The 12,917-nt window shown below is 40.9% G+C and overlaps 1 protein-coding gene across 2 annotated transcripts in view; it reads left to right on the top strand.

Moving 5' to 3' along the window:
- The window catches only part of THSD4 (thrombospondin type 1 domain containing 4), a 583,467-nt gene that overhangs the window by 564,115 nt on the left and 6,435 nt on the right, over positions 1–12,917 (top strand). For both annotated transcript variants that reach the window (XM_074328210.2, XM_019736037.3), the window contains one exon: positions 9,476–9,655. In XM_074328210.2, coding sequence (XP_074184311.2) covers positions 9,476–9,655 — 180 coding nt within the window. The remainder of the gene's footprint in view (positions 1–9,475; positions 9,656–12,917) is intronic.

The raw sequence follows: 12,917 nt of genomic DNA, 5'->3' as shown, positions 1-12,917 counted from the left end.
GGGAATAGAGGGATCATATCTCAACATAATAAAGGCCATATATGATAGACCCACAGCTAACATCATACTCAATGGGGAAAAGCTAAAACCATTCCCCTTAAGATCAGGAACAAGGCAAGGTTGCCCACTTTCTCCACTTCTATTCCACATAGTGCTGGAAGTTCTAGCCACAGCAATCAGACAAGGAAAAGAAATAAAAGGCATCCAAATCGGTAAGGAGGAAGTAAGCTGTCATTATATGCAGATGATATGATACTATATTTAGAGAACCCTAAAGACTCCACCAAGAAACTATTAGAGCTGATAGATGAATTTAGTAAAGTAGCAGGATACAAAATTAATATTCAGAAATCAGTTGCATTTGTATATACCAATAATAAAACATTAGAAGGAGAAATTAAAAAAGCAATCCCATTTACAATTGCTCCAAAGACTATAAAATACCTGGGAATAAATTTAACCAAAGAAGTAAAAGATCTGTACTCAGAAAATTATAAGACACTGAAGAAAGAAATGAAAGAAGATACAAATAGATGGAAACACATACCATGTCCATGGATAGGAAGAATTAATATAGTTAAAATGTCCATACTGCCTAAGGCAATATACATATTCAACACAATTCCTATCAAACTACCAACGACGTTTTTCACAGAAATAGAACATATAATCCTAAAACTTATATGGCACCATAAAAGACCCAGATAACCTCAGCAATCTTGAGAAATAAGAACAAAGTGGGAGGTATAACAATACCTGACATCAAATTATACTACAAGGCTACAGTAATCAAAACAGCATGGTACTGGCATAAAAACAGACACATAGATCAATGGAACAGAATAGAGAGTCCAGAAATAAATCCATGCCTATATGGCCATTTAATCTATGACAATGGAAGCAAGAATGTACAGTGGGGTAAAGACAGTCTATTCAATAAATGGTGCTGGGAAACCTAGACAGACACATGCAAAAAAATGAAGCTGGACCACCTCCTTACACCATATACAAAAAGAAATTCAAAATAGCTTAAAGATTTAAATGTAAGATCTGAAACCATAAAATTCCTAGAAGACAATATAGGAAGAAACTTCACAGACATTACCCGGAGTAAGATTTTTATTGATATATCCCCTCGGGCAAGGGAAGTAAGAGAAAAAATAAACATGTGGGATTACATCAAACTAAAAAGTTTTTTCACAGCAAAGGAAACCATCAATAAAACAAAAAGGGATCCTACTGAATGGGAAAAGATATTTGCCAATGATATATTTGATATGGGGTTAATATCACAAATTTATAAAAAACTCACTCAACTCAACTCCAAAAAAACAAACAACCCAATTGAAAAATGGGCAGAGGACATGAAGAGACATTTTTCTAAAAAGGACATACAGATGGCAAACAGACATATGAAGAAATGCTCAACCTCAATAACCATCAGAGAAATGCAAATAAAAACCACAATGAGATACCACCTCACCCAAGTCAAAATGGCTATCATCAATAAATCAACAAACAGCAAGTACTGGCGCGGATGTGGAGAAAAGGGAATGCTTGTGCACTGTTGGTGGGATTGCAGATTGGTGCAGCCACTATGGAAAACAGTATGGAGGTATCTCAAAAATCTGAAAATGGTACTACCTTATGATCCAGCAATTCCACTCCTAGGTATCTATCTGGAGAAATTCAAAACTCCAATTCAAAAATCTTTATGCACTCCTATGTTTATTGCAGCACTATACACAGTAGCCAAGACATGGAAACAACCGAAATGCCCATCGGTAGATGACTGGATTAAGAAACTGTGGTACAGGGCCGGCCCAGTGGCTCAGGCAGTTAGAGCTCCATGCTCCTAACTCCGAAGGCTGCTGGTTTGATTCCCACATGGGCCAGTGGGCTCTCAACCACAAGGTTGCCAGTTCAATTCCTCGAGTCCCGCAAGGGATGGTGGGCAGCGCCCCCTGCAACTAAGATTGAACACGACACCTTGAGCTGAGCTGCCACTGAGCTCCCGGATGGCTCACTTGGTTAGAACGCGTCCTCTCAACCACAAGATTGCCGGTTCGACTCCTGCAAGGGATGGTGGGCTGCGCCCCCTGCAACTAGCAATGGCAACTGGACCTGAAGCTGAGCTGCGCCCTCCACAACTAAGACTGAAAGGACAACAACTTGAAGCTGAACGGCACCCTCCACAGCTAAGATTGAAAGGACAACAACTTGACTTGGAAAAAAGGCCTGGAAGTACACACTGTTCCCCAATAAAGTCCTGTTCCCCTTCCCCAATAAAACCTTAAAAAAAGGGGAAAAAAAAAGAAAAAAACTGTGGTACATTTATACAATGGAGTATTACGCAGCCATAAAGAAGATAGAAATCTTACCATTTGCAACAACATGGATGGACCTAGAGAACATTATGTTAAGTGAAATAAGTCAGACAGAGAAAGACAAATACCATATGATCTCACTTATATGTGGAATCTAAAGAAAAGAATAAGTGAATGAACTAATCAGAAACAGTTTTGGAGACATAGAGGAAAAACTGAGGGTTGCTAGAGGGGCGGGGGGTGGGGATAAGGGGGAAGGTGAGGGGATTAGAAAACAGTCGGTAACCACAAGATGGCCATGGGGTTTTGAAAATTAATTTGGGGAACATAATCAATAGTGTTGTAAAGATTTTGTAGGGTATTCGATGGACACGTGTCCCATTTGGGAGACCACCTCAGGGATGATGTAGATGCCTCATCGCTGCACTGTATACCTGAAGCTGAACAATAATGAATGTCAACTATAATTTTATATATATATAAATATAAATATATATATAACTACCAAATATAAGGAATATATATATATATTTATAAATACCAAATATAAGGACTGCCTTGTCCTTGTGAATTGATACAACCCTTTGGAAAGCCATTACACTTCTACTGTCTCTATTCCTAATGCTGTACATCAATGCGGAGCACAGCATTAGGAATAGAGACAGTGGAAATGCAATGGCTCTGTGCAATGTCATAGGGGTAGTGGATGGGGGAGGGGGATTCACACAGTGTGAGGGATATAAATGATAAACGTCTAAGTATTACTTTGTCTTGTGCACCTGAAACTAATAAAAAAATGCTATGATATAAATATTTTTAAAAAAGGAAATCCTGCCATTTGCAACAACATGGATGAGTTTAGAGGGTATTATGCTAAATGAAATAAGCCAGAGAAAGACAAATAATGCATTGCATCAATTATATGTGGAATCTAAAAAAGCCAAACTCATAGACAGAGAGTAAAATAGTGGTTTCCAGAGGCTGGGAGTGGGGGAAGTGAGGAGAGGTTGGTAAGACTTCCAGTTATAAGATGAATAAGATCTGAAGATCTACTGTACAGCACGGTGACTGTAGTTAATAACACTATTGCAGAACTGAAATTTGCTGAGAGTGTAGAACTTAAGTGTTGACACCAGAAAAAAAAAAAAAGAGGTAAGTATGCTTAACTCAGTGGTAAGCATCCTTTCACGTATATCGAGTGATCAATTTAAATATATTACAATTTTATTTGTCAAGTATACCTCATTAAAGCTTGGGAGAAAAGAGGCAGAAATAGAAACAGTTGAGGTTGTTCATTATAAAGAACAGATAATACTGAATACTTTAATAGCGTGACTTAATTGACCAATTTTTGTCCTCGCTGTTCCAACATTGAACATGAACCCCCTAAGAAAATGTGGAAAACATCAGTCCCTCTTATTCTCATCATGATTACCATCAGTATTTTGAGTTCTTGGGCCACTTACCATTTGGCTCCCAGGGCTGCTGGTTCTCCAAGGACGTTTTGGCTGATGGTCATGATTTATACACATTATCAGGACCTCTGGCTCCATATAGAATTTAATTTCTTTTAACTAGCTTTAAACACAGACCCTGAAAAAAGTGGACTTGTAAATTGATACAACCCTTTGGAACGTAATTTGGCAAGAAAAGTCAAGAACCATTAAAATGTTCGTTTGCCCTAACCCAGTCACCCCACTCCTGGGGATTCATTTTAAGGAAATAATTAACAGAAGAAAAAAGGCTTTCAACAGAGATGTTCATGACAGCAGGGCGGTGAGGGATATTATGGTATATCACAACTCATTAAAATATTATGTAACAAGAACAGTGACAATTAGGAAGACATGGAACGTACATATAATATAAGGGCAAGTGAAAAACAATATGAAAACTATGAACCTATGATCTCAACCACTTCAAAGTGTAGTGTTTTTTATATAAGCAACTTGGGGAAATGTTTTCTTCTCAAATTTCCTTTAATGTTTTATAATACAAACTGTAAAATATAGAAAATTAAAAAAGAAAGAAAATTCAAATATGTGCCATGGTAGCTCGGTGGATATCAGAGATATACATGCTTAATAACTGGTCCCAGCTCTACTGCTCCTTACTTCTCTGACTTGGGGCAACTAATTTAACTTCTCTGAGCTTGTTTGGTCATCCAAACGTGATAGTAACACCAACTTCCTTGACTTTTCATGAGTTGCTGTACATGTGGGGTTACCCATTGCTTGGGACATGGGGTATACTTAATAAGTGTAAGTTCCTTTTTCTCCATGTTTATTATTTTTCCTGCAAGCTGTTTCTATCTCTTCTTTGGTAATAAAGCACCTAAGACCTAAATCCCAAAGATAATTCAGAAGTGGTCTGACAATTAAGTTCGAGAACTCACCTTAGAAAAAGTGCTACCTACCTCACTGCTGAATATCACTATGGTCACCTTTGAAGTACTCCCCTTCGGAAGCTATGCACCGACACCAGTGCCTAGTCCACCCTTCAAAGCAATTTTGGAACTCTTTTTCTGGAATGGCTATCAGAGCTGTTGTCGTATTACCTTTGATGTCCTGAATATCATCAAAATGTATTCCTTTTATTATTTCCTTTATCTTCAGGTAAAGAAAGAAGTTATTGGGGGCTAGATCAGGTGAGTAGGGAGGGTGTTCCAATACAGTTATTTATTTACTGGCTAAAAACTCCCTCACAGACAGTGCTGTGTGAGCTGGTGCATTGTCGTGATGCAAGAGCCATGAATTGTTGGTGAAAAGCTCAGGTCGTCTAACTTTTTCATGCAGCCTTTTCAGCACTTACAGATAGTAAACTTGTTTAACTGTTTGTCCAGTTGGTACAAATTCATAATGAATAATCCCTCTGATATCAGAAAAGGTCAGCGACAGGGCTGCAACAAGATCGCAAACTTAATTGTCAGACCTTGTATGTGGGATGGCAGATATCCAAGGAAACTGAGGCAAAGGGAAGAGTGTAAAAGTGTAATATCAGATCATAACAGTGTTCACACACAGTGAAAATAAGGGTGCACTTCAACTCGCATGCCTCCCGATCTCAGAAGAGGGGAGGGGAGCAGGATGCTGGGTCTTGGCTTGTGGGCCTCTTATTGACTCTAGACCTGTGCTCAGAGAGCTGAGTGGGGTGAATCCTGCTGAAGGCAGACCTTATTTCTGCTAAGATTAGAAACATGGACTGATTTCCCTGTTGTCCAAAAGGGTCAGAATATAATTGAATGTGAACTGAGTTTTGGTTCTCGATGTCAGAGCCTACTGTCACCTCCCTGCCCTGGGAATTTGACATTATCCCCCAAAGAAAATGAAATAGAGAATGCTTATTTATTGAAAGGCAAGTCTTAAACATTAACTGACTTCAGAATGTAAAAATAAATGTTCCTTCCTGCCACGTGGGTTGAATGAAAGTTGGCACCTTGAACACCCCACCAGCCTGGTCATTGTGACTAGTCCGGGATGGACATGTGACCTAAGCCAAGCCAGACAGAGGCCTCCCCTGGGATTTTACGGACTTCAGGGAAGAGATTCCCTGGGAAACTGTGAGTACAGGAGCCAGCAGTGGCCATACTGTGGCTTGCAGAGAAAGCCGGCCCAAGAGAACGAGACCTAGAGAACTTAGGGAGTCTTTTCCTCTCTGGAGGCAGAGTAGCCCAACTCTTATTCATAAGGTATCCCGCCAAGTCTAGTATTCATGCCCAGATGTTTCCTTTCTTCCCTGTCAATTCTGGGTTTATTTCACCCTTAGATTGTCTTAGTTCTGAGGGGTCTTTCACAGCCTCTGGTCCTGGGGAACAGCCCTCTTGTCTGCCCGTGTGTCTGGATCATATTTATTCTCCCTGGCATCTGAGCAGACACCTCTACTCTCTCACCTAGCCTTGGAACAGTGATCCACCAACATACAGCTGCAGGAATGCTTTAAGTATGGAAACATGTAGAATGGTTATCACCTCTCAGTGGAAGCATTCGTCCTGTTAAATATCAGTTTTGTCTTCTATTATTTTCTCTATGAATTACATTTTATCTAATATTTGTATTACTCTATCTTATTTATCATTATTGATTTTCACCTGCTATACCTTTGTCAATGTCTTATGTAATTTTTAAGATATGTCTTTTGTATGCAGGACTATTTTTGTCTTTATTTTTACCCAACCTGCAAATCTCTATTTTTAAAGAGTTAAATTTTAACCATTTACATTCATTGTAATCACTTATGTTTGGACTTTCTCCTTCCATTTTATTTTGTTTTCTATTTAGTTTTCTATTGCCATGCTTTCTTGGGCTTTTGTGTCCTCTTTCCTTTCTACATATTTGTACTGGTTAGGCTTCCTGAATTCCATTTTTTTCCTCTAACATTTTGGAAGTTATAAATCCTATTTTTATTCGTCTAGTGACAACAGAAGAGAAAAAGATTTAGCACAGAGTTTTAAAATGTTATGTTTCTAACAGATCAGGTTACCAGTTATCAGTTATCAGCTTTTCCAAACATAAACTGAAGGAAAAAGAAGCCCCTGAAAGAAAATAGAAGCCTGAAGTCCCGTTTTATTTACCTCCAGTCTCTCAATCTATAATACCTCCAAAAAGATGTTGAAGTCACCTGAATATAGCTCCATATTAATGTTAATTAATTTTGTAGAAAACACTAATTTATATTTTAATACAGCCCCCTCCCCTCCAAAGGTTATTTTTGTTGAAATATAATTCACATACCATAAAATCCACCCTCTTAAAGTGCACAATCAGTGGTTTCTTTGTATATCCACAAGGCTGTGCAACCGTCACCTCTAATTCCAGAACATTTTCATCAGCCCAAAGGAAACCCCACATCCATTATTAACAATAGCGTTTACTGGTGTCTTTGCCAACTTCTGCTCTTATATCCTGTGTCTTCTTCCTGTTTCTTATTTGTTTTGTTAGAGACCGTAACCCAGTAAGTCTTTCTAATAAGATCCATAAGCCATAAGTTTTCTGAGCCCTTGAATATGTGAAAATGTCTTCACTTTGCCCTTGGACGTGAATGCTCCCAGTTGGGGCAGATGCCTTTGCTTCTTCCTTGGCACAGTCAGGCTCCTGGTCAGTACCTTAGCTGGCCACTCTCTCATTGTCCCGAGGCCTCCCTCCTGCCACTCACGTCCCCATGCGCCCTCTCCTGAAGCACTGGAGCTGCTTCCTCCTGGCTAGCGGTCCTCCTTCACGTTCACATTGGACTACGATTTTCTCCTTCAGTTTAGTCTCATCTGTCTTTCACCATTCAGAGATTGCCCATAATTTCTGGTTGCCCAAGGATGAGTACCCTCTCCTGTTTCAAATACCATCTTATGCACACACAATACACCCACATACACATCCATTCACTAGTTCCCAGACACACGTGTTCTGCCGTTTCTGGGCATTTAGGGTAGGAGAAGGCGGCAAGAGGTGCTCCTTCTTCCTTAATTCCTAATGTCTTCAAGGACTTTCCAAACAGCATAAAATGACTTCAGATTTTGGTTAAGGTTTACAGTCTGCTGTTCTGCCAACTACTTGGTACAGACAGCTCCTCCGAGCAGTCAGGGGCCTTTCAAAGCAGGTTTCCACACCCACTTCACAGGTGAGACCGTAGAGACCTGGGAAAGTGCTATGTCTTGGCCAAAGACACAGGACTATTTACTGACGACGTCTAGACTAGTTTCCGTTCTCCTGACTTCAGTCCCACGTTCTACTCCTGCTGACCCCGGCCCTGTGACACACACCCTCTCCCCTCCTTTGCCTGGCAGCCTGTTGCTGCCCTGCTGCCTCCGATTCCTTCCTTGTTGGCAGCACTTAAAGAAAAAGGACAAAACGTGTATGTACACCCAATCAATAAGCAACTCACACACTATGGCGTGCATTGTTATACGATGTTAGACCAATGAGAAAGATCATCTCCAGGGAAAACCCATGTCAGAGACATCATAATACACACTGTACAAACCACACAGGTAAAATACAGTCTGCCTGGGAGGCTGGGGTGGGACTCAACCTCCAGCTCAAATAAATAAATTAACTAATCAACATGGAAGAAAATAGGAAAAAAACTAAGAAGATATTCTGGATGTCTAGAAAATGGTAGAAAAGGAGTGGGAATTACTGATGGTGATGGTTATTATGCCCTGTGGGGCTAATTCATAGTCTGTTGGCTTGGGGTCTGTTTTGGGTTTTTTTTGTTTTTTTGTAGAGACGTGGGTTTTTCCCCTGGTTTTATTTGACCACGTGTCTACCTACAGAAGCAAGGCTGATATTAAGAATTCCAGCTATAAGCATTGTTACAGGCTTTCCATAAAGGTAGTGGATTCTTTAATGTCTCTAAAAGTAGATAGATCACAGCTTGTAAATTTTTTAACCAAGAATAGTAAGTAAACCGAACTTGAACAAAAAACATTTTACAAAGTAATAGATTTACGAGCAGTTACACGCATCGTATTCCCATAAACTAACACAATGCACCAACATGTGTAGTTACCTGACTGGCCGCTGCGGACAACACACCCCAACAAACTTCGGCACCAAGTTAGGAAGTGAGGGAATTGGGCTCCATGGTGAAAGGCTTCCTGCTGGCCACCTCATTAGGAGGGGAGACTTAATCATGAGGGACATTGTCCCAAGTCTGGAATGTTCTTCTCAGCTTTGTACGTCCCAAAGAATTTTAACTTAGCCCTCATGTGCAGTTGTGCAGGTTCTGGGAGATTAATTCATTACCAGTGTCCACCCACTAAGGAACCACCAGATAAACCAGAATGTTAGTTCACTGTTTTACAGTGAGAGGTGTCAGAGGCTACTGGACAGAAACCAGCAACTTGACTGGCTGGTGTGTCCTGTCAGGGCGTCTCAAGGGGGCACTTTTCCACTCTCAGCACAGAGGGCATCAGGGTCTCAGCAGCCAGCAGCCGGAAACTGTGGTAACTCAGGGCACCCACTCTCCATTCCAGATGTAGAACTGTTAGGAAAATTGGAATTTGTGGGCAACTTCTCTAGAAACATGTCCTAGTGCCCTTGGGCTCTTCCTCACTGAATTGATGACAGAAAGCACTCGCAAACATCCCTTGATGGACAGTAGCTCTTATCTCCTTTCCATCATATGACACCATCTTTCTCTGCCTCTTTCCCCAGTGTTCCATCGAGTGTGGGAGCGGAACCCAACAGAGGGAGGTGATTTGCGTTAGGAAGAACGCGGACACGTTCGAAGTGCTGGACCCTTACGACTGTTCCTTCCTGGAGAGACCCCCCAGCCAGCAGTCCTGCCACCTGAAGCCTTGCGGGGCCAAATGGTTTAACACAGAATGGAGCATGGTGAGTCGGGGTGCTCTTGAGAGAGACGGTATTCATACATTGTTTGTCTCCCATAGACATGCCTGGGCACTGCTAGGTGCCAGGCACAGGGCTCAGCCTTCAGGTAGATTCCCTGCAGTAATCTACTCCAGCTGGTCACTGGCGGGGCACCCCTGGGTCAGCGTACCCGTGAGTGGAGCCTGAGGCTGAGACAGTCGTGATCTCTAAACCTTGGAGGCCATACAGCAGTGACACTCAGGTTTCAGAGTGCAGGGTAATTAGCTGAGATCTCGTCTGAAAAGACCAGTTCCAAGTCCACCTGGCCAAGCAGTTTGCGTTTTGAACAAGCTCTTTAGGTGAGTTGGATGCAGGTATCCTTGGGCCACATTTTGAGAAGTACTGCCTAGAGGATGGATGGCTGAAGGGATTCAATGATGCTGCTGAGAAACTACATCACAGAGTGATCATGTTATAAAACCCACTGAAATTCTAAAACCCACTGAAAACTCAAAGAATTTCCGTGGGTCTCAGTACCAGTGTGAAACCCACGCCAGTCAGCCCTCAGTGTGTGTGTGTGTGTGTGTGTGTGTGTGTGTGTGTACGTACACTTTCTTTAAATCATATAGACAATATGGACCACTATGGGACTGTTCCTATTTCTCTCTTTGAATTGGCTGCTAGGACCCTCAGCCAAAATTGTGGCGTATCTCAAACAGAGAATTTATCCGACCTTACAAAAAAGATAGTTCTTATTTTTATCTTCTTTTTACCCTCGTGTTTTTGTTCTTATTTTTGTTTTTTATCTTGTAGCCCTCCAAGCATTTCTTAAGTCATCTCAAATCCTTTCTGTAAGGATGGAGGGTATTATGTAAATGAAGAGAGACAGAGAGCAGGAGACAGAATGGAAGACTTAATTAAGGAATGAAAAGGAAAAGGATGGAAATAGTGATAAAATGTTGTTTGGTTTTTTTGTGGGTTTTTTTTTTTTTCAAGTATAAGAGTTTATTTTCAAGGAACTTCCTAAAACAGAAAGCATCCTCAGAGCATCATTCCTAATGACTGTTTAACATGTGTTGGACCCACAGGGGCGAGATTCATTCTGCTTTGTGTCACTAAACGTCTTCAAGCAGTGGTTGTAGGTGAGCCCAGACTAGGGGCCAAAGCCTTTCTCAAGATCTTTATAAGATATATGAATAAAAGCTGAGAATTCTGTTTCCAAACATTACGAGTCGGCTCTAGTGATAACGGCCTTTGGGCATGTGGTGAGCCACACCTCAGGGCAAATGGGGACGAAGGAGCAGTTCAGTGTCAGGGGTGTTTTGTCAACTTCTGGGAAATGGAACTAAATTATTCTGATGTTGGCCAAGACCCTTGAGAACACAAGAACAGATCACTATTTTCTTTTACCATTTGGTTTGGAGAGTCCAGAAAGGGCCGGGTTCACCAGGCCACCTCAAAGGAGACAAACTCCAAAAACACCTGGCTGGATACAACCCAGATGTCCCTCAGAGTTGGTGTAGAGCCCCCAAACCACACAGTAGTACTCAGCAACAAACATGAATGGGCTGTTGGTACCTAAACAACATGGATGAACGTCACGTGCATTTTGCTAAATGAAAGAAAGACCCCAAAAGCTATACATTGTATGACTCCATTTACATAATATTCTGTAAAAGGCAAAACTCTAGGGACAGAGACGGGGGTAGGGTGACTCTCACTGCAAAGGGACAGAGAAGGGGATTTATTGTGTGTGATGAAACTTTTATGGAAATGATGATAGCAGAGCAGTGACGGAAGGTACACAGTAATGAAAGCTAGATGCCTGAATATGCCTTGTTTTATAAATTTGAGGTTAGAACTAAGTAAACATGTTATATAATTATAAAATAAAATTAATTTTTTAAAAAAACCAATCCCTAAAAATGGAAAATGAAACAAATTAACCTAAATGTATATCATGCTGGTGGCATAAGCACTATTGCCTGTGGCTTTAAAACACAGGAATTTGACTGTCCATCCCTAAGAACAAAAGAACTGCAGAAAAATGTTTACATTGTTTGCAATAATCACATTTTTAGTGATGGTACTGTACTCTATTCTGAGATGGTTGGGTGTGTAATGTGGGATAAAGTAAACAATATACTTTTTGATGCTATGATAATAATTATATACAATAGCAGGCATGATAATATGAGAGTGTAACCCTGTTATCCCCAGCATCGAATAATAGGCTTCTCAACTGAGGAGAAAAAAGATACAGCTAAAAAAGAGAGGTTTAAGTGAAAATCCTGTTATCCTGAATTTGAATTAGAAGTATCCCTATGAACTCATAAAGTAACTTATTTTACTCTCCTAGTTGTATCTACTGGAAGAGCCTAGAAACAACGACCAACCAAGTAACAATGAACATACCTATCAGCCAGATGTGGTTTCAAAACACCACTCTCCTCTGACAGGAAGCAGGAACTCTGAGAAAATGGCTGATTACAGATCTGGGACCATATATGTGTAAATCAGATTGGAATATCTTTCTGTACCAGGCAACAGGAAGTTCTCAAAGACAACTGGGTTTATGACCTCAGGACCCAAGAACAGGCTTCTGCTGCCGATCAATAGGGCGTCAGTGAGCATCACTAAAGTATTAACTACCGTAGACTCAATGAAACACATCATACATGTTAAATCCATCAACTACAAGTTTATAATAATAATAAAAAACCAATAGGTCACCATTGGAGGATGTTAGGGGAACCAACTCATTATTCTAAACACTGATAAATAAAATAATCAAGCATTCAGTCCGACTTTCCTAATGAGCAAGCTGTACCACTAGGTAACCAAGAGTAAATATATGGGGGAGGGGATGCTTTAGAAGAGATTCCCAGCGAATAGAAGAAGAGATGATAGAATATTATCACCACTTCCCAACCCCGCATGAACCAAAGGGTCTGGGCTTTGCACTGCTGGCATCCCCGAAAGAGACACATCCTATGAAGTAGTCTCACCACAAAAAGTCAAACCTGTACCTGTTGAAGTCCTCTTCTAGGGCCAACTTCCAATTCATAGGGACTACAGAAGACAGAGGAGCTTGTTAAACTGGGGGTGCAGTTGATATGTGCCATGGCAATGCCGTCAGCAAAGCCCTGACTGTGGGAAACTGCAGGACAAATGACTCAGTTCCTCCAACACCTCAAGTTCAAGGGGAGAGAACAGAAGAGGGGGACCTATGGATTAAAAGAGTCACGAAAAGCATATCAACCAACGGCAAAGCGCAGACCTGATG

The sequence above is a fragment of the Rhinolophus sinicus genome, chromosome 3 (assembly GCF_057876585.1).
Source record: "Rhinolophus sinicus isolate RSI-liver-muscle chromosome 3, RSI-T2T, whole genome shotgun sequence".
In the NCBI taxonomy this organism is placed as follows: domain Eukaryota; kingdom Metazoa; phylum Chordata; class Mammalia; order Chiroptera; family Rhinolophidae; genus Rhinolophus; species Rhinolophus sinicus.
The sequence above is the reverse complement of the archived record's forward strand: the minus strand, read 5'-3'. Positions and strand labels throughout refer to the sequence as shown.